We start from the raw sequence: 27,181 nt of genomic DNA on the forward strand, positions 1-27,181 counted from the left end.
TGAACTGTGGCCCATACTCTATACCTATGGCTGTGGGCTGTGGGGGGAGCGGCTGTGGGGGGAGCGGCAGCGGGGGATGAGCGGATCACAGGAGGCAGCAGCCGCCTGCTGCAGCCTACGCTGTGCCCGCTGCTAAAGAATATGAATATGCATTGCTCCCCACGCCCATGGGCGTGGAGAGCAATTAATATTAATTTTCCTTAATAGCGTGCACACTGTAGCCGCAGCGCGGCTCCTGCTGCCGTTCTACGGTCTGTCTGCCTGCCATTAAAGATCATGAATATTCACTAGAATCCACTCCCATGGGTTGTAGTGCATATTCATGGTCTCTAATATCGGGCACACAGACCGCAGAGTGGCAGCAGGAGCCGCGCTGCGGGTACAGTGTGCGTGCTATTAAGGAGAGTGAATGGTAACTGCTCCCCAAGCACACAGTTCTGGCGCGGGGAGCAGTGACTATTCCGGCACAGCATCTCACACTGTGTGACGGCGCATGGCAGTAATGCCATGCACGGCTCACACAGTGAGAGTGTCGGCAACCGAGCAGGACGCAGCGCTGGAGGAGAGAGGAGGTGAGTATAATTGTTTATTTTTGTGTGTGCAGCGTGATGGGAATCAGGGGGTGCCAAGCATACCAGGATGGGGATCAGAGGGTGCCAAGCATACCAGGATGGGGATCAGGGGTGCCATGCATACCAGGATGGGGATCAGAGGGTGCCATGCATACCAGGATGGGGATCAGGGGGTGCCATGCATACCAGGATGGGGATCAGGGGGTGCCATGCATACCAGGATGGGGATCAGGGGGTGCCATGCATACCAGGATGGGGATCAGGGGTGCTATGCATATCAGGAAGAGGGATGAAGGGTACCATACATACCAGGATGAGGGGTGCCATGCATATCATGAAGAGAGATGAGGGGTGCAATGCATATCAGGAAGAGTGATAAGGGGTACCATGCATACCAGGATGGGGATCAAGGGGTGCCGTGCATACCAGGATGAGGGGGGGCATGAATACAAGGATGAGGGGTGCCATGCATACCAGGATGAGGGGTGCCATGCATGCCAGGATGGGGATCAAGGGGTGCCATGCATACCAGGATGGGGGATTGGGGTGCCATGCATACCAGGATGGGGTATTTGGGTGCCTAGCCTACCAGGATATGAATCAAGGGGTGCCATGCACACCAGGATGGGGGATTGGGGTGCCATGCATATGAGGATGAGGGGTGCCATGCATATCAGGATGGGGATTAGGGGTTCCATTCATATCTGGATGGGAATGAGGAGTGCCATGCAGATGGGGATGGTGGCCACATATAACAGGAAGGAGGGGGCCATATATACCAGGATGGGGGATATTAACAGAATTGGGGGACATTGCCCCTATAACAGTGTCAGCAGACCCCCTTTCCTTAACAGTGCATCATGACCACATGTTTTGCTTAATTTTTTTTTTCTATATTCCTCCTCTAAAACCTAGGTGCGTCTTATTGACCAAAAAATACAGTATTTTTTAAAAATCAAATGTTTTAACGTGTTAAAAAATAAAATGTGTCTTTTGCTTTTTGCATGTTTTTTTCTTTTTACACAGAATTGTTGGTGCCAATTTTCTTTTGAAACATTTTATTATCTGCTTTTTTCTGGTGTTTTTCTTGTAATATAGGAAAGCCTAAGGCCAGAAATAAACCCCATAAACACTGTACATGGAGACTTTGATATCAAATAATTTCTCTCTGTGGTGTTTGTACAAACAAAAAAGATTTAGAAATGCCTCAAACTTCTGTGTGTGAATCAGACATGAGATCTAATGTGATAGAAGATTACAGTCCGGGGAAGACGGGAAACATTCATATAGACGGGTGGTGATGTAGTCAGTGAAGAACTCTGGCCAAATATGTTTGTAGAGCCGTAGTAGAAGATGATGTCATCCTCGTTATGAAGTAGTTATTTTTCATGTCACGTGTAATGAATATCTCCTGCAGTATAGATAATGCCGATTCCAGTGTCTGTAAATGAGACGAGAATTAGCGTTATGGAAGATGAGTCTATGAGAAACGTATTCAGCTGCCGAGACGAGGAAGAACCTACTTGTTGTGTGTAGCCTAAAATATATAGGTTTTATTAGTAGATGTAAAGAAGAAAACTACTGTAAAATAATAAATCCCCTCATATGTTTCCCCTTATTATCTGCAGTAATTGTATGATGTTACAGCGACTCCCCTTCTTCTCATTCAGGTCCCTACAATATCGGATCCTCTCAGTGAAGATTTTCTATAGAAGAGAATCTTCCTGATTGTCCATGTCCATCTTTGATGGGTAAGAGACATGGTGGCAGAGAAAATATTACACCTCACCCTAGAGATCCTTTTCCGTCTTACTGGAGAGGTGAGAGCTTCTGATGACATCACATTACATCATTCTTATCTATGGGAATAACAGATGGACAGAACTGGAGAGGTGAGGACTCTGGAAATGTCTGGAGTGAGATTTATTAATGTGTCTCTCCATAACCAGGATTACACAGTAGTGAAGAAGACCTCTAGTGAGCGCTGTCAGGCCCCTGTGTCTGAGGGATGGGGAAGACCCCTGAGCCCAATCACAGGGCCTCCACCTCACCCCCTGATACATGACTACATCAATGACCAGAAGATCCTAGAACTCACCTACAAGATGATTGAGCTGCTGACTGGAGAGGTGACACTGCTGGGAATGCTGGGACATTATACATTAATGCTATGATGAGATAGGGGGGATGACAGTATCATTGTATGTGTCAGGTTCCTATAAGGTGTCAGGATGTCGCTGTCTATTTGTCCATGAAGGAGTGGGAGTATTTAGAAGGTCACAAAGATCTGTACAAGGACGTCATGATGGAGGTTCCCCAGCCCCTCACATCAGGTAATAGACAGGACTAAATACACACAGCCTATAAATATCTGTATGTAAAGAATGAATTCAGTCCCTGTATGTGTTTCCTGCAGATCTATCCAGTAAGAGGACAACACCAGAGAGATGTCCCCATCCTCTTCCTCCACAGGACTGTAAACAAGAAGATCCCAATGTTCCTCAGGATCATCAGGTAGATGGAGAGAAGGTGTCATGAGATCTCCCCTATGATGTGTAGACGACTGTGAAGGTCTTGTGTTCAGTCTTGTTTTATCCACCAGTATTATATGTTTTATACTTGTGTAATGAGAACGGTGGAGATGGCAGGATTAGAGATGATCATAGAGGTGACTTCTCCATCTGTCTGTGACTTTTACAATATTTGTTTCAGGGTGAAGATCTGCCCCATATTAATACTACAGAGACATATGTGAGGGGTGATGAGCGGTGTACAGAGGAGACTCCTACATATGACTATCCAGGTGAGTAGTAACCACTAAATGCAGAGAAGTCACAGATTCTTCTCAGTCACTGGCTGTGGCTGCTTTATCGGTGGTGTAGTCCAGCTGTATAACAATTATGTGATGACTATTTTGCCACAAGACCACAAAATTGTCCTACACCCAAAACTGTTGCAATGGCTTTGAGCATTGAAAGCCCTTTTCTATAGAACTTACAACCTGGGAGATCCACCTACCCCCTGGGATTAGAAGACACTGACCGGTACGTTCCCAGATCTGTAAACTACAAAGCTAAATGACAGCGTATGTAGAATGTGCTGACAAGTTAGAAAATCAGTTGAAGAAAAATAATGTGATGGGCCAGTAAGAGAAATCGGAGGGTAATGATGCTGTTGGCTTCCTAGAACCTTGATATCTTATTGGCTGATCTACCTTCTCTCCCTTCTGTGCTGCTGAATGTGCTCATATGGTCCCATATGAGCCACTCTCTTGTTGCCTTGGTTGTACGTTTTGGGTCATTGCCTTGCTGGAAGACTCAGCCACGACCCATCTTCATTGCTCTTACTGAGGGAAGGAGGTTTTTGGTCAAAATCTCGCAATACATGACCATATCCATCTTCCCTTCAGCACGGTGCAGTCGTCATGTCCCCTTTGCAGAAAAGCACCCACAAAGTATAATGTTTCCCCCCATGCTTCACAGTTGGGACGATGTTCTTAGAGTTGTACTCATCCTTCTTCCTCCAAACACGGCGAGTTGAGTTAATTTGTAAGAGCTCAATTTTTGTCTCATCTGACCACAGCACCTTCTCCCAATAACCCACAGAATCATCCAGGTGTTGATTGGCAAACTTCAGATGGGCCTGCACATGTGCCTTCTTGAGCAGGGGGACCTTGCGGGCGCGGCAGGATTTTAAACCTTTAAGGCATAATGTGTTACCAATGGTTTTCTTGGTGACTGTGGTCCCAGCTGACTTGAGATCATTAACAAGTTCCCCCTGTGTAGTTTTAGGCTGATCTCTCACCTTCCTCATGATCAAAGGTACCCCACGAGGCGAGATTTTGCATGGTGCCCCAGATCGATGTTGATTGACAGTCATTTTGTATTTCTTCCATTTTCTTACTATTTCACCAACAGTTGTCTCCTTCTCACCCAGCGTATTACTTATGGTTTTGTAGCCCTTTCCAGCTTTGTGCAGGTCTTTGATCTAGTCCCTGACATCCTTAGAAAGCTCTTTGGTCTTGCCCATGTTGTAGAGGTTAGAGTCTGACTGATTAATTGAGTCTGTAGACAGGAGTCTTTTAAACAGGTGACTATGTAAGACTGCTGTCTTTAATGCAGATAACGAGTTGATTAGGAGCATCTAACTGGTCTGTAGGAGCCAGAACTCATAATGATTTGTAGGGGATCAAATACTTATTTCTCACTGCAAAATGCAAAAAAAAATTATCTAATTTATACAATGTGATTTTCTTGTTTTTTTTTTTTGGGGGGGGGGGGGATATTCTATCTCTCAATGTTAAAATTAACCTACCCTTAAAATTATAGACAGCAAGGGATCAAATGCTTATTTCCCCCACTGTATGTCTAAGCTGTGCGTGGCTGATGGCTGTAATGCACATTTATTCACGCCTGCAGGAGATGTGTTGGCATGGCTCCAGCCCTGGTTTCATGGATTCACTCCACGTCATAAATTACATTATGTTTTCAATCCTAAAGAATTCAGATTACTGCACAATCTCTCCTGAAATGGGGGCACTAATACTTTCTCTACTCTTCTGCTCAGGAGTCATAGTAGCTCCAATGGTCCACCATAAACGAGTGCAACTCTGATTTAGTGTTGGACCTCTTCCCTCATACATATGTTGATATTTGGGGATGTAACATGTTTTCTTTATTCTATTTGTATGATTTGTGGTGGGATCGGCCTGCCTCACTTATGTGAGTCTGCAATTCCCTGGTAGTCTTTAAAAATAAGGTCTCCATTGCCTTTCCAAAATGTCAGAATCTAAATTTACAGGCTGTTCTGTGGTGTGAGATGGGAAGAAGAATAGTCAGGTAGCCGGGTCAGAACCAGGAGAGCAGAGAAAATACAAAATCAGAAGACACAAGAGTAGTCAGTAAACGGGCCGAGGTCACAACAGGAAACAAATACACAAGCCGGGAGCTGAGCACAGAGGACTGACCCAGAGGAGAACAAGGCTGTATCTGGCAGCTTCCAGCAATATGCTTCCAGCTTTAGTAGGGTGTGGTACTCTCCAAATGGCTGAAGCAGGGAGCAGATTACTCCAGCTGGACAGCACACACACCCATACTGCCAGACTGGATGGTACTACAGGTCCCAGGCACCCTAATCTTCCTGGTTAGTCAGAGCCTGCGCCACCTACAACTTCTGGTTCTGACGTCTCCTCCATCACCAGCGCCGCCTGCAGGATGAATAAGGCGGCTCCTGGTGACAGAAGCAGATGTCCCAAGAGCAAATCCAGATGAAATGGGACAAACCATTTGCGGAAGCTCTAATATGACAAAATGGCAGAAAACCAGAGCAGTAGAAATCCCCATAAAGTGACTCATTTTGGAAATTATAACCCTCAGTGAAATAATCTATAGGAGTAGTGACTATTTTGACTCCACAGTCGCTTTCCGGAAATTAGCACGCAGTGGATGATGGAGAGTGAAAATTACAAATATACTACTTTAACACCCATCACATAGTGCCCAGATTCTGCTCCAGGAGACACATCATAAATTAAGTGGGTTCCTCTCACTATAGTAGTGCCAAACACATGGATGCTAAATGTGGTTTGGGCACACTGCAAGGCTCAAAAGCGAGGGGGAGATCTGGCTTTTTGGAGAGTGGATATTGCTGGATTGGTTTATGGAAGCCATGTTGCTTTTCAAAAGCCTTTGAGCCACTAATAATGTGGAAACATCTGTTTTTCCATTGACAGATGATGGACCTGAGTGGGGACTTGTTTTTTGTGAGATGAGTAGAAGTTTTTATTGGTATTATTTTTGACTACATAACATTGTTTGGTGGCTTTTTATTCCATATTTGGGAGACAGAATGAACAAACAGTTTTACACATCATACTCCACTGGTTCATCCTATGAGGTTTTCTATTAGACTGTGAACTGTTATTGTTTTGGTGAATAATTCAATATTTTACATAACTTGCCATTTCACAGACGTTAAGTAGAAATTTTCAAAAATATAATATTGAAGGATATTTTTATTCATAAATAATTGTTTTTATTCTTGGCAGATGACTGTACCAGGAGATCAGAGGAACAGCTGACACCTTCAAATTTTACATCAAATGATCTTGAGATCCCACAGGATACAAATGAAGTGAATTCCATTACTCCAAATGTACAATCATCCCTTCACAGCAAAGATCTGTCATCTGATCCTTTGAAACAGGTCCTGTCTTCTGATTCATTGCTGACTACTAAGGAAAATCATAGTCACAAAATAAGCATTAAAAAACAAATTGCTCCTAAAGCAAAGAAGCCATTTTCACTTTCAGAATATGGAAATAGTTTTCCCTTCGAAAAGTCTTTTCTTAAATATCAAAACCTTTACCCAGCAGAGAATAGATTTTCTTGTTCCAAATGTGGGGAATGTTTTAACCAGAAAACAGATCTTGTTAGCCACCAGAGAATTCACACAGGGAAGAAGCCATTTTCATGTTCAGAATGTGGGAAATGTTTTGTGAAGAAATCATCTCTTCTTAGTCACCAAAGAACTCACACAGGGGAGAAGCCATTTTCATGTTCAGAATGTGGGAAATGTTTTAACCGGAAAGCACATCTTGTTATCCACCAAAGAAATCACACAGGGGATAAGTCATTTTCATGTTCAGAATGTGGGAAATGTTTTAGCCATAAATCAGCTCTTGTTAGTCACCAAAGAACTCACACAGGGGAGAAGCCTTTTTTATGTTCAGAATGTGGGAAATGTTTTAACCGGAAGACACATCTTGTTAGCCACCAGAGAACTCACACAGGGGAGAGGCCTTTTTCATGTTCAGAATGTGGGAAATGTTTTGTAGATAAATCAAATTTAGTTGGGCACCAGAGAATTCACAAAGGGGAGAGGCCTTTTTCCTGTTCAGAATGTGGAAAATGTTTTACCCTGAAATTAACTCTCAATAAACATCAAAGAACTCACACAGGGGAAAAGCCTTTTTCATGTTCAGAATGCGGGAAATGTTTTGTGAAGAAATCATCTCTTTTTAGTCACCAAAGAACTCACACAGGGGAGAAGCCTTTTTCATGTTCAGAATGTGGGAAATGTTTTAACCGGAAAGCACAGCTTGTTATCCACCAAAGAAATCACACAGGGTATAAGTCATTTTCATGTGCAGAATGTGGGAAATTTTTTAGCCAGAAATCAGATTTTGTTATGCATCAGAGAACTCACACAGGGGAGAAGCCATTTTCATGTTCAGAATGTGGAAAATGTTTTACCCGGAAAACAAATCTAGTTAGCCACCAGAGAACTCACACAGGGGAGAAGCCTTTTTTCTGCTCAGAATGCGGAAAATATTTTAACCACAAATCAAGCTTTAATAAGCACCAAAGAACCCACACAGGGGAGAAGCCTTTTTCCTGTTCAGTATGTGGAAAATATTTTACCCTGAAATTAACTCTCAATAAACATCAAAGAACTCACACAGGGGAGAAGCCTTTTTCATGTTCAGAATGTGGGAAATGTTTTGTAGATAAATCAAATTTAGTTAGGCACCAGAGAACTCACACAGGGGAGAAGCCTTTTTCCTGTTCATAATGAGGTATGTTGTGTGAAGGAATAATCTCTTAGTCACCAGAGCAGTCACACAGGGGAGAAGCCTTTTTTATGTTCTTAATGTGGGAAATGTTTTACTTGGAAATCAACTCTTAATAAACATCAGAGAACCCATACACTGGAGAAGCCTTTTTCATATTCAGAATTTTGGAAATGTTTTAACTGAAAATTGCACCATGTTTGGCCTCATTGAAATGAAAACACTCATACTCAGATCCCGTGCCAGCGCCGTTCCAGCGGTGTCGGGACTCACGTTCCCGCGGTGTCAGGACTCACGTTCCCGGAGCTCACATGAGGTTGTTACATCACTTGAGCCCTGCGCAAAATCAGTGCCAGTTTCACTGTCCCCGCCTTCGGACGTATTGAACATCAACAGGAAGCCTTTGGTTGTGGCTGCTCTCTGGCTCCTTTGTGATGTTCGATTTGTCTGGAGGTGGGGACTGTGACAACAGCGTTGATTGGGGTATGTTATTGACAAATTGTACAAAAACATATACCAGACAGTCATATAATTAAATGAGAAAGGGAATTACTTCAGAACTTACCATAATTTGTGGACTATAAGACACACTATTAGCAAGAAAAACATCTTGCTAACAAATGAGTACTTCTTATAGACTGGAGGCAGCTTCCAGTGACAGAGGAAAAAATCAGGCAGTGTCCTTCCTGGTCACTGAGAGAACTGCTCTCTGTCTCCTCCAGCACCACACTTCTCTAACCGATTGGTGTAGAGCAGAAGAGGAAGGTACCGGGACCTGCACATCCTGAGGACCTTCCACCTGACTAGCTCAAGGATCTTTCAGATGTAACACTGTTTTTTACATATTTTCAAAAGTTGTCAGGTTCATTTATGAAATGAGCCATTTCTTAATGATTTTGAACTCGTGAATTCAAATCTGACAAAGAATTTTTTTAGTTGTCTCTTGTTTCTATGATATCCGAGAGTTTTCCTTGTACTGCTACATATAATTAATGCATAAAAGTTTCAGGACTTTGAAACATAATTACTTTTGCAAATATAAAGATGCAGAATATTTTGTTATGCCATTTTTCTGATATTTATTTAGAGGAAACTTGGCAACAATTCAAGTAACTAAAATCTGTGTAAACACTATTGTGAATTATAAACAGTTACAGAAATTGCATTACAAAATTTGCTCCTCATTCAGTGACAACTCTTTTGTTTGTCTCTTGTACTTCTGCATCCGATCAACTCTTACAATTGTCCAACTCTAATCTGCAAGCATTGATGGATTCCATTTTCCTTGATATCTTTTCTCCATAGCTGCAATATCTGGGTGAAATCTCTAACCATTCTCGTCCCTCACTGCTCCACAGTTTGATGGAAAAAAGTCTAGAAGCGAATGTAAGAAATTAATCTTTAAAGGACATGTTACAACCCAGATCCTTATAGGTTTTGAGGAGACTTTCCACCAACGCTTCATAGTTATCTGCTTTTGAGTTTCCCAAAAAATTAGTTACCACTAATGCAAATGCTACCCATGCAGCCTTTTCCTTTCTCCGCAACAGAGAAACTCATTATCTTGGAGAAGCATATGAATCAATTAAGACTCTTTCCTTTATCCTTTCTTCGCTCAACTTTGGAAATTTATCAATGAGATACTTGAAAGCTCTTTAGGGAGGAGTAAGCACTGAAATACTCGGATGCTTGTTACTCACTGAGCAATTCCTAATTCTTGGTTGCTCGTCTATGGGAAATTTTAGCCGAAAGAGTTACAATACAAACAATTGTTACCGTCCACCTTTCGTGTCTCCCCTATCTCCTCATAGATAGTAAGCTTGCGAGCAGGTCCATCACTCCTCTTGACATCTGTAGATTTATGTGATTGTTATTCTGTAATGTCTTTTATTGTCTGTACAATTCTCCTCTACAATTAAAAGTGCTGTGAAATACAGTACAGACCAAAAGTTTGGACATACCTTCTCATTTAAAGATTTTTCTGTATTTTCATGACTATGAAAATTGTACATTCACACTGAAGGCATTAAAACTATGAATTAACACATGTGGAATTATATACTTAACAAAAAAGTGTGAAACAACTGAAAATATGTCTTATATTCTAGGTTCTTCAAAAGTAGCCACCTTTTGCTTTGATGACCTATTTGCACACTCTTGGCATTCTCTTGATGAGCTTCAAGAGGTAGTCACCGGAAATGGTTTTCACTTCACAGGTGTGCCCTGTCAGGTTTAATAAGTGGGATTTCTTGCCTTATAAATGGGGTTGGGACCATCAGTTGTGTTGTGCAGAAGTCTGGTGGATACACAGCTGATAGTCCTACTGAATAGACTGTTAGCTGCTTTTTTCTTGCCATAATACAAATTCTAAGTAAAGAAAAACGAGTGGCCATCATTACTTTAAGAAATGAAGGTCAGTCAGTGCGAAAAATTGGGAAAACTTGGAAAGTGTCCCCAAGTGCAGTTACAAAAACCATCAAGCGCTACAAAGAAACTGGCTCACATGAGGACCGCCCCAGGAAAGGAAGACCAAGAGTCACCTCTGCTTCTGAGGATAAGTTTATCCGAATCACCAGCCTCAGAAATCTCAGGTTAACAGCAGCTCAGATTAGAGACCAGGTCAATGCCACACAGAGTTCTAGCAGCAGACACATCTCTTCAACAACTGTTAAGAGGAGACTTTGTGCAGCAATCCTTCATGGTAAAAATAGCTGCTAGGAAACCACTGCTAAGAACAGGCAACAAGCAGAAGAGACTTGTTTGGGCTAAAGAACAGAAGGAATGGACATTAGACCAGTAGAAATCTGTGCTTTGGTCTGATAAGTCCAAATTTGAGATCTTTGGTTCCAACCACGGTGTCTTTTTGCGACGCAGAAAAGGTGAACGGATGGACTCTAGATGCCTGTTTCCCACCGTGAAGCATGGAGGAGGTGTGATGGTGTGGGGGTGCTTTGCTGGTGACACTGTTGGGGATTTATTCAAAATTGAAGGCATACTGAACCGGCATGGCTACCACCGCATCTTGCAGCGGCATGCTATTCCATCCAGTTTGCGTTTAGTTGGACCATCATTTATTTTTCAACAGGACAATGACCCCAAACACACCTCCAGGCTGTGTAAGGGCTATTTGACCAAGAGGGAGAGTGATGGGGTGCTACGTCAGATGACCTGGCCTCCACAGTCACCAGACCTGAACCCAATCAATATGGTTTGGGGTGAGCTGGACCGCAGAGTGAAGGCAAAAGGGCCAACAAGTGCTAAGCATCTCTGGGAACTTCTTCAAGATTGTTGGAAGACCATTTCCGGTGACTACCTCTTGAAGCTCATCAAGAGAATGCCAAGAGTGTGCAAAGCAGTCATCAAAGCAAAAGGTGGCTACTTTGAAGAACCTAGAATATGACATATTTTCAGTTGTTTCACACTTTTTTGTTAAGTATATAATTCCACATGTGTTAATTCATAGTTTTGATGCTTTCAGTGTGAATGTACAATTTTCACAGTCATGAAAATACAGAAAAATCTTTAAACTTTTGGTCTGTACTGTATGTTGGCGCTATAGAAATAAAATTATTATATTATAAAGGAGGGCCTCATACACATTCTGTTCAAATTGCGATGTCGTGGTACTCCTAGACTCATAAAGGCTATGCCCTAAGTGCAAATCCTGCCCAAAATTACAAGCAGGGTCATCCATACACCCTTGAAGGCACCAATTGTAGTGCCTCATTAAAATATTGTGAACAAAGTGTAGTGGCACTTCTACACTCAAAGTGCAAAGAAAGGAAAAAACTACTATAAGCAGGGTCATTCATTGACTCTAGAAGGCAACAACTGGCAGGCCTCATTCAAATATTGAAGATTAAAAATTCTTTATGTGCTGCTGTCATCTGGTGGTGTGGAAAAGTCAGGGCTAATCCTGGCTTTGTTCATTTTTATCAGAGTGAGCCTGTCAGCCAGGTACTGCTTGATCATCTTTAAAAACCTTTCCCTCCTTGTCATAAATACCCGGTCATCAGGGCATGGACACTGGTAGGGTGTCATGAAATTGGCCCAGGCCTTTGACAGTGTACCCCTGCCTCATCTGTACCTGGTGTGTGTGTGTGTGTGTCTCCCTTGCCTTTCCTCCTTGGTTGGGCAAGGAAGCTTGCCCCCTGCTACTAGCATTGTCTGATGGGAATTTTTTCAACATATTTTCCACAATGGCCTTCTGATAAAGCACCATTTTAGTAGGCCTCTCTACCTCAGGAAGGAGAAATGCAAGGTTCTCCTTGTACCATTTGTCTATCAGGGTGAACACCCAGTTCTCTCTTTTGGCCAAGATGAATGTAACACGAGGGTCACGGTAAAGGCCGAAGTACATAAAGTCTGCCATATGTGCCAAGCTCCCTACAATCAACATTCCCCTGTCTCCACCATGATGACTACTCTCCATTAAAGATGAGCGAATACTTCAATATTCGGTTCCGGTTACGATCACCGATTTTGCAATATTCACCGATTTATTCATCTAATATTCGCCGAACATAGCTGAACACCATTGGATTCAAGGGGAGGCAAAACCAAACGCATACACAACACTTTCAAACGGGCCCAAAAGCTGCCAAAACAGATCAAATTAGGCGCAGACACCAGGAAAGTGGCCTCAATTGACCCACAGTGCAAATTTTATAATGACACAGCAGCAATCAGTCATGGGCCATGCATGAGGTATCAGGGTCTGGGCCAGCATTTACAGCTTTGAATTGAACTTCAAATTCAGACAAGGTGGGTGAGGAATCGGTGTAGGCCTGCTGTGCTGAGAGCCCTGATAACACATGCAACAGCTCAACCTGCTTTTATGCTCAGCCACACTCAGAAGGCAGAAATATGAATTTCATAGATTAGTATTGGTACAAAAATTTAAGGAAGGCAGTTGACTGAAAGTAAGTGGAAGCCTGATGGTCTGGAAGGCCTACTGCGACAGGCAACACACATGAAGGAGACCCAAGCAGAAGTTTCCCCATTTCCAAAAATTAAAGGCTGACACCACCAAAGTGGCATCAATTTCACCAGAGTAAAAATGTTATAATTAGGACCGACACCTCTTCCACTTCAGCCAACCCAGCAGATGGAGACCCAATCAGGAGTCTTCAAATTAAAAAAATTAGGGCCTGACACCACCAAAGTGGCATCAATTTCAGTAGAGTAGAACTAGTATAATGGGGACCTACAGCCAACCCAGCAGATGGAGACCCAATAAGGAGTGTTCACATTTCCCTAAATTAGGGGCTGACACCACCAAAGTGGCATCAATTGCAGAAGAGTAGAAATAGTATAACGAGTACCGACACCTCTTCCACTACAGCCAACACAGCAGATGGAGACCCAACCAGGAGTCTCCACATTTCCAAAAATAAAGGGCTGACACCACCAACGTGGCATCAATTTCACCAGAGTAGAAATAGTATAATTAGGACCGACACCTCTTTCACTGCAGCCAGCACAGCAGATGGAGACCCAATCAGGAGTGTTCACATTTCCCTAAATTAGAGGCTGACACCACCAAAGTGGCATCAATTTCACCAGGTTACAAATATAATGGGGAGCGACATCTCTCCCACTACAGCCAACCCAGCAGATGGAGACCCAACCAGGAGTGTTCACATTTCCCTAAATTCAGGCCTGACACCACCGAAGTGGCATCAATTTCAGTAGAGTAGAAATAGTACCAGGATGAGGGGTGCCATGCATATCATGAAGAGAGATGAGGGGTGCAATGCATATCAGGAAGAGTGATAAGGGGTACCATGCATACCAGGATGGGGATCAAGGGGTGCCGTGCATACCAGGATGAGGGGGGGCATGAATACAAGGATGAGGGGTGCCATGCATACCAGGATGAGGGGTGCCATGCATGCCAGGATGGGGATCAAGGGGTGCCATGCATACCAGGATGGGGGATTGGGGTGCCATGCATACCAGGATGGGGTATTTGGGTGCCTAGCCTACCAGGATATGAATCAAGGGGTGCCATGCACACCAGGATGGGGGATTGGGGTGCCATGCATATGAGGATGAGGGGTGCCATGCATATCAGGATGGGGATTAGGGGTTCCATTCATATCTGGATGGGAATGAGGAGTGCCATGCAGATGGGGATGGTGGCCACATATAACAGGAAGGAGGGGGCCATATATACCAGGATGGGGGATATTAACAGAATTGGGGGACATTGCCCCTATAACAGTGTCAGCAGACCCCCTTTCCTTAACAGTGCATCATGACCACATGTTTTGCTTAATTTTTTTTTTCTATATTCCTCCTCTAAAACCTAGGTGCGTCTTATTGACCAAAAAATACAGTATTTTTTAAAAATCAAATGTTTTAACGTGTTAAAAAATAAAATGTGTCTTTTGCTTTTTGCATGTTTTTTTCTTTTTACACAGAATTGTTGGTGCCAATTTTCTTTTGAAACATTTTATTATCTGCTTTTTTCTGGTGTTTTTCTTGTAATATAGGAAAGCCTAAGGCCAGAAATAAACCCCATAAACACTGTACATGGAGACTTTGATATCAAATAATTTCTCTCTGTGGTGTTTGTACAAACAAAAAAGATTTAGAAATGCCTCAAACTTCTGTGTGTGAATCAGACATGAGATCTAATGTGATAGAAGATTACAGTCCGGGGAAGACGGGAAACATTCATATAGACGGGTGGTGATGTAGTCAGTGAAGAACTCTGGCCAAATATGTTTGTAGAGCCGTAGTAGAAGATGATGTCATCCTCGTTATGAAGTAGTTATTTTTCATGTCACGTGTAATGAATATCTCCTGCAGTATAGATAATGCCGATTCCAGTGTCTGTAAATGAGACGAGAATTAGCGTTATGGAAGATGAGTCTATGAGAAACGTATTCAGCTGCCGAGACGAGGAAGAACCTACTTGTTGTGTGTAGCCTAAAATATATAGGTTTTATTAGTAGATGTAAAGAAGAAAACTACTGTAAAATAATAAATCCCCTCATATGTTTCCCCTTATTATCTGCAGTAATTGTATGATGTTACAGCGACTCCCCTTCTTCTCATTCAGGTCCCTACAATATCGGATCCTCTCAGTGAAGATTTTCTATAGAAGAGAATCTTCCTGATTGTCCATGTCCATCTTTGATGGGTAAGAGACATGGTGGCAGAGAAAATATTACACCTCACCCTAGAGATCCTTTTCCGTCTTACTGGAGAGGTGAGAGCTTCTGATGACATCACATTACATCATTCTTATCTATGGGAATAACAGATGGACAGAACTGGAGAGGTGAGGACTCTGGAAATGTCTGGAGTGAGATTTATTAATGTGTCTCTCCATAACCAGGATTACACAGTAGTGAAGAAGACCTCTAGTGAGCGCTGTCAGGCCCCTGTGTCTGAGGGATGGGGAAGACCCCTGAGCCCAATCACAGGGCCTCCACCTCACCCCCTGATACATGACTACATCAATGACCAGAAGATCCTAGAACTCACCTACAAGATGATTGAGCTGCTGACTGGAGAGGTGACACTGCTGGGAATGCTGGGACATTATACATTAATGCTATGATGAGATAGGGGGGATGACAGTATCATTGTATGTGTCAGGTTCCTATAAGGTGTCAGGATGTCGCTGTCTATTTGTCCATGAAGGAGTGGGAGTATTTAGAAGGTCACAAAGATCTGTACAAGGACGTCATGATGGAGGTTCCCCAGCCCCTCACATCAGGTAATAGACAGGACTAAATACACACAGCCTATAAATATCTGTATGTAAAGAATGAATTCAGTCCCTGTATGTGTTTCCTGCAGATCTATCCAGTAAGAGGACAACACCAGAGAGATGTCCCCATCCTCTTCCTCCACAGGACTGTAAACAAGAAGATCCCAATGTTCCTCAGGATCATCAGGTAGATGGAGAGAAGGTGTCATGAGATCTCCCCTATGATGTGTAGACGACTGTGAAGGTCTTGTGTTCAGTCTTGTTTTATCCACCAGTATTATATGTTTTATACTTGTGTAATGAGAACGGTGGAGATGGCAGGATTAGAGATGATCATAGAGGTGACTTCTCCATCTGTCTGTGACTTTTACAATATTTGTTTCAGGGTGAAGATCTGCCCCATATTAATACTACAGAGACATATGTGAGGGGTGATGAGCGGTGTACAGAGGAGACTCCTACATATGACTATCCAGGTGAGTAGTAACCACTAAATGCAGAGAAGTCACAGATTCTTCTCAGTCACTGGCTGTGGCTGCTTTATCGGTGGTGTAGTCCAGCTGTATAACAATTATGTGATGACTATTTTGCCACAAGACCACAAAATTGTCCTACACCCAAAACTGTTGCAATGGCTTTGAGCATTGAAAGCCCTTTTCTATAGAACTTACAACCTGGGAGATCCACCTACCCCCTGGGATTAGAAGACACTGACCGGTACGTTCCCAGATCTGTAAACTACAAAGCTAAATGACAGCGTATGTAGAATGTGCTGACAAGTTAGAAAATCAGTTGAAGAAAAATAATGTGATGGGCCAGTAAGAGAAATCGGAGGGTAATGATGCTGTTGGCTTCCTAGAACCTTGATATCTTATTGGCTGATCTACCTTCTCTCCCTTCTGTGCTGCTGAATGTGCTCATATGGTCCCATATGAGCCACTCTCTTGTTGCCTTGGTTGTACGTTTTGGGTCATTGCCTTGCTGGAAGACTCAGCCACGACCCATCTTCATTGCTCTTACTGAGGGAAGGAGGTTTTTGGTCAAAATCTCGCAATACATGACCATATCCATCTTCCCTTCAGCACGGTGCAGTCGTCATGTCCCCTTTGCAGAAAAGCACCCACAAAGTATAATGTTTCCCCCCATGCTTCACAGTTGGGACGATGTTCTTAGAGTTGTACTCATCCTTCTTCCTCCAAACACGGCGAGTTGAGTTAATTTGTAAGAGCTCAATTTTTGTCTCATCTGACCACAGCACCTTCTCCCAATAACCCACAGAATCATCCAGGTGTTGATTGGCAAACTTCAGATGGGCCTGCACATGTGCCTTCTTGAGCAGGGGGACCTTGCGGGCGCGGCAGGATTTTAAACCTTTAAGGCATAATGTGTTACCAATGGTTTTCTTGGTGACTGTGGTCCCAGCTGACTTGAGATCATTAACAAGTTCCCCCTGTGTAGTTTTAGGCTGATCTCTCACCTTCCTCATGATCAAAGGTACCCCACGAGGCGAGATTTTGCATGGTGCCCCAGATCGATGTTGATTGACAGTCATTTTGTATTTCTTCCATTTTCTTACTATTTCACCAACAGTTGTCTCCTTCTCACCCAGCGTATTACTTATGGTTTTGTAGCCCTTTCCAGCTTTGTGCAGGTCTTTGATCTAGTCCCTGACATCCTTAGAAAGCTCTTTGGTCTTGCCCATGTTGTAGAGGTTAGAGTCTGACTGATTAATTGAGTCTGTAGACAGGAGTCTTTTAAACAGGTGACTATGTAAGACTGCTGTCTTTAATGCAGATAACGAGTTGATTAGGAGCATCTAACTGGTCTGTAGGAGCCAGAACTCATAATGATTTGTAGGGGATCAAATACTTACTTCTCACTGCAAAATGCAAAAAAAAATTATCTAATTTATACAATGTGATTTTCTTGTTTTTTTTTTTTTGGGGGGGGGGGGATATTCTATCTCTCAATGTTAAAATTAACCTACCCTTAAAATTATAGACAGCAAGGGATCAAATGCTTATTTCCCCCACTGTATGTCTAAGCTGTGCGTGGCTGATGGCTGTAATGCACATTTATTCACGCCTGCAGGAGATGTGTTGGCATGGCTCCAGCCCTGGTTTCATGGATTCACTCCACGTCATAAATTACATTATGTTTTCAATCCTAAAGAATTCAGATTACTGCACAATCTCTCCTGAAATGGGGGCACTAATACTTTCTCTACTCTTCTGCTCAGGAGTCATAGTAGCTCCAATGGTCCACCATAAACGAGTGCAACTCTGATTTAGTGTTGGACCTCTTCCCTCATACATATGTTGATATTTGGGGATGTAACATGTTTTCTTTATTCTATTTGTATGATTTGTGGTGGGATCGGCCTGCCTCACTTATGTGAGTCTGCAATTCACTGGTAGTCTTTAAAAATAAGGTCTCCATTGCCTTTCCAAAATGTCAGAATCTAAATTTACAGGCTGTTCTGTGGTGTGAGATGGGAAGAAGAATAGTCAGGTAGCCGGGTCAGAACCAGGAGAGCAGAGAAAATACAAAATCAGAAGACACAAGAGTAGTCAGTAAACGGGCCGAGGTCACAACAGGAAACAAATACACAAGCCGGGAGCTGAGCACAGAGGACTGACCCAGAGGAGAACAAGGCTGTATCTGGCAGCTTCCAGCAATATGCTTCCAGCTTTAGTAGGGTGTGGTACTCTCCAAATGGCTGAAGCAGGGAGCAGATTACTCCAGCTGGACAGCACACACACCCATACTGCCAGACTGGATGGTACTACAGGTCCCAGGCACCCTAATCTTCCTGGTTAGTCAGAGCCTGCGCCACCTACAACTTCTGGTTCTGACGTCTCCTCCATCACCAGCGCCGCCTGCAGGATGAATAAGGCGGCTCCTGGTGACAGAAGCAGATGTCCCAAGAGCAAATCCAGATGAAATGGGACAAACCATTTGCGGAAGCTCTAATATGACAAAATGGCAGAAAACCAGAGCAGTAGAAATCCCCATAAAGTGACTCATTTTGGAAATTATAACCCTCAGTGAAATAATCTATAGGAGTAGTGACTATTTTGACTCCACAGTCGCTTTCCGGAAATTAGCACGCAGTGGATGATGGAGAGTGAAAATTACAAATATACTACTTTAACACCCATCACATAGTGCCCAGATTCTGCTCCAGGAGACACATCATAAATTAAGTGGGTTCCTCTCACTATAGTAGTGCCAAATACATGGATGCTAAATGTGGTTTGGGCACACTGCAAGGCTCAAAAGCGAGGGGGAGATCTGGCTTTTTGGAGAGTGGATATTGCTGGATTGGTTTATGGAAGCCATGTTGCTTTTCAAAAGCCTTTGAGCCACTAATAATGTGGAAACATCTGTTTTTCCATTGACAGATGATGGACCTGAGTGGGGACTTGTTTTTTGTGAGATGAGTAGAAGTTTTTATTGGTATTATTTTTGACTACATAACATTGTTTGGTGGCTTTTTATTCCATATTTGGGAGACAGAATGAACAAACAGTTTTACACATCATACTCCACTGGTTCATCCTATGAGGTTTTCTATTAGACTGTGAACTGTTATTGTTTTGGTGAATAATTCAATATTTTACATAACTTGCCATTTCACAGACGTTAAGTAGAAATTTTCAAAAATATAATATTGAAGGATATTTTTATTCATAAATAATTGTTTTTATTCTTGGCAGATGACTGTACCAGGAGATCAGAGGAACAGCTGACACCTTCAAATTTTACATCAAATGATCTTGAGATCCCACAGGATACAAATGAAGTGAATTCCATTACTCCAAATGTACAATCATCCCTTCACAGCAAAGATCTGTCATCTGATCCTTTGAAACAGGTCCTGTCTTCTGATTCATTGCTGACTACTAAGGAAAATCATAGTCACAAAATAAGCATTAAAAAACAAATTGCTCCTAAAGCAAAGAAGCCATTTTCACTTTCAGAATATGGAAATAGTTTTCCCTTCGAAAAGTCTTTTCTTAAATATCAAAACCTTTACCCAGCAGAGAATAGATTTTCTTGTTCCAAATGTGGGGAATGTTTTAACCAGAAAACAGATCTTGTTAGCCACCAGAGAATTCACACAGGGAAGAAGCCATTTTCATGTTCAGAATGTGGGAAATGTTTTGTGAAGAAATCATCTCTTCTTAGTCACCAAAGAACTCACACAGGGGAGAAGCCATTTTCATGTTCAGAATGTGGGAAATGTTTTAACCGGAAAGCACATCTTGTTATCCACCAAAGAAATCACACAGGGGATAAGTCATTTTCATGTTCAGAATGTGGGAAATGTTTTAGCCATAAATCAGCTCTTGTTAGTCACCAAAGAACTCACACAGGGGAGAAGCCTTTTTTATGTTCAGAATGTGGGAAATGTTTTAACCGGAAGGCACATCTTGTTAGCCACCAGAGAACTCACACAGGGGAGAGGCCTTTTTCATGTTCAGAATGTGGGAAATGTTTTGTAGATAAATCAAATTTAGTTGGGCACCAGAGAATTCACAAAGGGGAGAGGCCTTTTTCCTGTTCAGAATGTGGAAAATGTTTTACCCTGAAATTAACTCTCAATAAACATCAAAGAACTCACACAGGGGAAAAGCCTTTTTCATGTTCAGAATGCGGGAAATGTTTTGTGAAGAAATCATCTCTTTTTAGTCACCAAAGAACTCACACAGGGGAGAAGCCTTTTTCATGTTCAGAATGTGGGAAATGTTTTAACCGGAAAGCACAGCTTGTTATCCACCAAAGAAATCACACAGGGTATAAGTCATTTTCATGTGCAGAATGTGGGAAATTTTTTAGCCAGAAATCAGATTTTGTTATGCATCAGAGAACTCACACAGGGGAGAAGCCATTTTCATGTTCAGAATGTGGAAAATGTTTTACCCGGAAAACAAATCTAGTTAGCCACCAGAGAACTCACACAGGGGAGAAGCCTTTTTTCTGCTCAGAATGCGGAAAATATTTTAACCACAAATCAAGCTTTAATAAGCACCAAAGAACCCACACAGGGGAGAAGCCTTTTTCCTGTTCAGTATGTGGAAAATATTTTACCCTGAAATTAACTCTCAATAAACATCAAAGAACTCACACAGGGGAGAAGCCTTTTTCATGTTCAGAATGTGGGAAATGTTTTGTAGATAAATCAAATTTAGTTAGGCACCAGAGAACTCACACAGGGGAGAAGCCTTTTTCCTGTTCATAATGAGGTATGTTGTGTGAAGGAATAATCTCTTAGTCACCAGAGCAGTCACACAGGGGAGAAGCCTTTTTTATGTTCTTAATGTGGGAAATGTTTTACTTGGAAATCAACTCTTAATAAACATCAGAGAACCCATACACTGGAGAAGCCTTTTTCATATTCAGAATTTTGGAAATGTTTTAACTGAAAATTGCACCATGTTTGGCCTCATTGAAATGAAAACACTCATACTCAGATCCCGTGCCAGCGCCGTTCCAGCGGTGTCGGGACTCACGTTCCCGCGGTGTCAGGACTCACGTTCCCGGAGCTCACATGAGGTTGTTACATCACTTGAGCCCTGCGCAAAATCAGTGCCAGTTTCACTGTCCCCGCCTTCGGACGTATTGAACATCAACAGGAAGCCTTTGGTTGTGGCTGCTCTCTGGCTCCTTTGTGATGTTCGATTTGTCTGGAGGTGGGGACTGTGACAACAGCGTTGATTGGGGTATGTTATTGACAAATTGTACAAAAACATATACCAGACAGTCATATAATTAAATGAGAAAGGGAATTACTTCAGAACTTACCATAATTTGTGGACTATAAGACACACTATTAGCAAGAAAAACATCTTGCTAACAAATGAGTACTTCTTATAGACTGGAGGCAGCTTCCAGTGACAGAGGAAAAAATCAGGCAGTGTCCTTCCTGGTCACTGAGAGAACTGCTCTCTGTCTCCTCCAGCACCACACTTCTCTAACCGATTGGTGTAGAGCAGAAGAGGAAGGTACCGGGACCTGCACATCCTGAGGACCTTCCACCTGACTAGCTCAAGGATCTTTCAGATGTAACACTGTTTTTTACATATTTTCAAAAGTTGTCAGGTTCATTTATGAAATGAGCCATTTCTTAATGATTTTGAACTCGTGAATTCAAATCTGACAAAGAATTTTTTTAGTTGTCTCTTGTTTCTATGATATCCGAGAGTTTTCCTTGTACTGCTACATATAATTAATGCATAAAAGTTTCAGGACTTTGAAACATAATTACTTTTGCAAATATAAAGATGCAGAATATTTTGTTATGCCATTTTTCTGATATTTATTTAGAGGAAACTTGGCAACAATTCAAGTAACTAAAATCTGTGTAAACACTATTGTGAATTATAAACAGTTACAGAAATTGCATTACAAAATTTGCTCCTCATTCAGTGACAACTCTTTTGTTTGTCTCTTGTACTTCTGCATCCGATCAACTCTTACAATTGTCCAACTCTAATCTGCAAGCATTGATGGATTCCATTTTCCTTGATATCTTTTCTCCATAGCTGCAATATCTGGGTGAAATCTCTAACCATTCTCGTCCCTCACTGCTCCACAGTTTGATGGAAAAAAGTCTAGAAGCGAATGTAAGAAATTAATCTTTAAAGGACATGTTACAACCCAGATCCTTATAGGTTTTGAGGAGACTTTCCACCAACGCTTCATAGTTATCTGCTTTTGAGTTTCCCAAAAAATTAGTTACCACTAATGCAAATGCTACCCATGCAGCCTTTTCCTTTCTCCGCAACAGAGAAACTCATTATCTTGGAGAAGCATATGAATCAATTAAGACTCTTTCCTTTATCCTTTCTTCGCTCAACTTTGGAAATTTATCAATGAGATACTTGAAAGCTCTTTAGGGAGGAGTAAGCACTGAAATACTCGGATGCTTGTTACTCACTGAGCAATTCCTAATTCTTGGTTGCTCGTCTATGGGAAATTTTAGCCGAAAGAGTTACAATACAAACAATTGTTACCGTCCACCTTTCGTGTCTCCCCTATCTCCTCATAGATAGTAAGCTTGCGAGCAGGTCCATCACTCCTCTTGACATCTGTAGATTTATGTGATTGTTATTCTGTAATGTCTTTTATTGTCTGTACAATTCTCCTCTACAATTAAAAGTGCTGTGAAATACAGTACAGACCAAAAGTTTGGACATACCTTCTCATTTAAAGATTTTTCTGTATTTTCATGACTATGAAAATTGTACATTCACACTGAAGGCATTAAAACTATGAATTAACACATGTGGAATTATATACTTAACAAAAAAGTGTGAAACAACTGAAAATATGTCTTATATTCTAGGTTCTTCAAAAGTAGCCACCTTTTGCTTTGATGACCTATTTGCACACTCTTGGCATTCTCTTGATGAGCTTCAAGAGGTAGTCACCGGAAATGGTTTTCACTTCACAGGTGTGCCCTGTCAGGTTTAATAAGTGGGATTTCTTGCCTTATAAATGGGGTTGGGACCATCAGTTGTGTTGTGCAGAAGTCTGGTGGATACACAGCTGATAGTCCTACTGAATAGACTGTTAGCTGCTTTTTTCTTGCCATAATACAAATTCTAAGTAAAGAAAAACGAGTGGCCATCATTACTTTAAGAAATGAAGGTCAGTCAGTGCGAAAAATTGGGAAAACTTGGAAAGTGTCCCCAAGTGCAGTTACAAAAACCATCAAGCGCTACAAAGAAACTGGCTCACATGAGGACCGCCCCAGGAAAGGAAGACCAAGAGTCACCTCTGCTTCTGAGGATAAGTTTATCCGAATCACCAGCCTCAGAAATCTCAGGTTAACAGCAGCTCAGATTAGAGACCAGGTCAATGCCACACAGAGTTCTAGCAGCAGACACATCTCTTCAACAACTGTTAAGAGGAGACTTTGTGCAGCAATCCTTCATGGTAAAAATAGCTGCTAGGAAACCACTGCTAAGAACAGGCAACAAGCAGAAGAGACTTGTTTGGGCTAAAGAACAGAAGGAATGGACATTAGACCAGTAGAAATCTGTGCTTTGGTCTGATAAGTCCAAATTTGAGATCTTTGGTTCCAACCACGGTGTCTTTTTGCGACGCAGAAAAGGTGAACGGATGGACTCTAGATGCCTGTTTCCCACCGTGAAGCATGGAGGAGGTGTGATGGTGTGGGGGTGCTTTGCTGGTGACACTGTTGGGGATTTATTCAAAATTGAAGGCATACTGAACCGGCATGGCTACCACCGCATCTTGCAGCGGCATGCTATTCCATCCAGTTTGCGTTTAGTTGGACCATCATTTATTTTTCAACAGGACAATGACCCCAAACACACCTCCAGGCTGTGTAAGGGCTATTTGACCAAGAGGGAGAGTGATGGGGTGCTACGTCAGATGACCTGGCCTCCACAGTCACCAGACCTGAACCCAATCAATATGGTTTGGGGTGAGCTGGACCGCAGAGTGAAGGCAAAAGGGCCAACAAGTGCTAAGCATCTCTGGGAACTTCTTCAAGATTGTTGGAAGACCATTTCCGGTGACTACCTCTTGAAGCTCATCAAGAGAATGCCAAGAGTGTGCAAAGCAGTCATCAAAGCAAAAGGTGGCTACTTTGAAGAACCTAGAATATGACATATTTTCAGTTGTTTCACACTTTTTTGTTAAGTATATAATTCCACATGTGTTAATTCATAGTTTTGATGCTTTCAGTGTGAATGTACAATTTTCACAGTCATGAAAATACAGAAAAATCTTTAAACTTTTGGTCTGTACTGTATGTTGGCGCTATAGAAATAAAATTATTATATTATAAAGGAGGGCCTCATACACATTCTGTTCAAATTGCGATGTCGTGGTACTCCTAGACTCATAAAGGCTATGCCCTAAGTGCAAATCCTGCCCAAAATTACAAGCAGGGTCATCCATACACCCTTGAAGGCACCAATTGTAGTGCCTCATTAAAATATTGTGAACAAAGTGTAGTGGCACTTCTACACTCAAAGTGCAAAGAAAGGAAAAAACTACTATAAGCAGGGTCATTCATTGACTCTAGAAGGCAACAACTGGCAGGCCTCATTCAAATATTGAAGATTAAAAATTCTTTATGTGCTGCTGTCATCTGGTGGTGTGGAAAAGTCAGGGCTAATCCTGGCTTTGTTCATTTTTATCAGAGTGAGCCTGTCAGCCAGGTACTGCTTGATCATCTTTAAAAACCTTTCCCTCCTTGTCATAAATACCCGGTCATCAGGGCATGGACACTGGTAGGGTGTCATGAAATTGGCCCAGGCCTTTGACAGTGTACCCCTGCCTCATCTGTACCTGGTGTGTGTGTGTGTGTGTCTCCCTTGCCTTTCCTCCTTGGTTGGGCAAGGAAGCTTGCCCCCTGCTACTAGCATTGTCTGATGGGAATTTTTTCAACATATTTTCCACAATGGCCTTCTGATAAAGCACCATTTTAGTAGGCCTCTCTACCTCAGGAAGGAGAAATGCAAGGTTCTCCTTGTACCATTTGTCTATCAGGGTGAACACCCAGTTCTCTCTTTTGGCCAAGATGAATGTAACACGAGGGTCACGGTAAAGGCCGAAGTACATAAAGTCTGCCATATGTGCCAAGCTCCCTACAATCAACATTCCCCTGTCTCCACCATGATGACTACTCTCCATTAAAGATGAGCGAATACTTCAATATTCGGTTCCGGTTACGATCACCGATTTTGCAATATTCACCGATTTATTCATCTAATATTCGCCGAACATAGCTGAACACCATTGGATTCAAGGGGAGGCAAAACCAAACGCATACACAACACTTTCAAACGGGCCCAAAAGCTGCCAAAACAGATCAAATTAGGCGCAGACACCAGGAAAGTGGCCTCAATTGACCCACAGTGCAAATTTTATAATGACACAGCAGCAATCAGTCATGGGCCATGCATGAGGTATCAGGGTCTGGGCCAGCATTTACAGCTTTGAATTGAACTTCAAATTCAGACAAGGTGGGTGAGGAATCGGTGTAGGCCTGCTGTGCTGAGAGCCCTGATAACACATGCAACAGCTCAACCTGCTTTTATGCTCAGCCACACTCAGAAGGCAGAAATATGAATTTCATAGATTAGTATTGGTACAAAAATTTAAGGAAGGCAGTTGACTGAAAGTAAGTGGAAGCCTGATGGTCTGGAAGGCCTACTGCGACAGGCAACACACATGAAGGAGACCCAAGCAGAAGTTTCCCCATTTCCAAAAATTAAAGGCTGACACCACCAAAGTGGCATCAATTTCACCAGAGTAAAAATGTTATAATTAGGACCGACACCTCTTCCACTTCAGCCAACCCAGCAGATGGAGACCCAATCAGGAGTCTTCAAATTAAAAAAATTAGGGCCTGACACCACCAAAGTGGCATCAATTTCAGTAGAGTAGAACTAGTATAATGGGGACCTACAGCCAACCCAGCAGATGGAGACCCAATAAGGAGTGTTCACATTTCCCTAAATTAGGGGCTGACACCACCAAAGTGGCATCAATTGCAGAAGAGTAGAAATAGTATAACGAGTACCGACACCTCTTCCACTACAGCCAACACAGCAGATGGAGACCCAACCAGGAGTCTCCACATTTCCAAAAATAAAGGGCTGACACCACCAACGTGGCATCAATTTCACCAGAGTAGAAATAGTATAATTAGGACCGACACCTCTTTCACTGCAGCCAGCACAGCAGATGGAGACCCAATCAGGAGTGTTCACATTTCCCTAAATTAGAGGCTGACACCACCAAAGTGGCATCAATTTCACCAGGTTACAAATATAATGGGGAGCGACATCTCTCCCACTACAGCCAACCCAGCAGATGGAGACCCAACCAGGAGTGTTCACATTTCCCTAAATTCAGGCCTGACACCACCGAAGTGGCATCAATTTCAGTAGAGTAGAAATAGTATAATGGGGACCGACACCTCTTCCACTACAGCCAACCCAGCAGATGGAGACCCAATCAGGACTGTTCACACTTCCCTAAATTAGGGGCTGACACCACCAAAGTGGCATCAATTTCAGTAAAGTTGAAATAGTAAAATTGGGACCGACATCTCTTCCATTACAGCCAACCAGCAGATGGAGACCCAATCAGGACTGTTCACATTTCCCTAAATTAGGGGCTGACACCACCAAAGTGGCATCAATTTCAGTGAAGTTGAAATAGTAAAATTGGGACCGACATCTCTTCCATTACAGCCAACCAGCAGATGGAGACACAATCAGGCGTCTTCAAATTTAAAAAAATGAGTGGCAGACGCCACCAAAG

The 27,181-nt window shown here is 42.4% G+C and overlaps 1 protein-coding gene across 1 annotated transcript in view; it reads left to right on the forward strand.

Moving 5' to 3' along the window:
• The window catches only part of LOC141182723 (uncharacterized), an 81,397-nt gene extending 60,152 nt beyond the window's left edge, over nt 1-21,245 (forward strand). Inside the window, exons 9-15 of the mRNA XM_073660860.1 lie at nt 7,007-8,136; nt 15,170-15,174; nt 15,497-15,670; nt 15,754-15,874; nt 15,958-16,055; nt 16,254-16,344; nt 19,588-21,245. Of these exons, the coding sequence (XP_073516961.1) occupies nt 7,007-8,136; nt 15,170-15,174; nt 15,497-15,670; nt 15,754-15,874; nt 15,958-16,055; nt 16,254-16,344; nt 19,588-21,113 (3,145 nt within the window). The 3' untranslated portion in view covers nt 21,114-21,245. The remainder of the gene's footprint in view (nt 1-7,006; nt 8,137-15,169; nt 15,175-15,496; nt 15,671-15,753; nt 15,875-15,957; nt 16,056-16,253; nt 16,345-19,587) is intronic.
• Nucleotides 21,246-27,181: the final 5,936 nt, after the last annotated feature.

This window comes from Phyllobates terribilis, unplaced genomic scaffold (genome assembly GCF_046119375.1).
Source record: "Phyllobates terribilis strain yellow unplaced genomic scaffold, ASM4611937v1 Scaffold_35__1_contigs__length_13245226, whole genome shotgun sequence".
Taxonomy (NCBI): Eukaryota; Metazoa; Chordata; class Amphibia; order Anura; family Dendrobatidae; genus Phyllobates; species Phyllobates terribilis.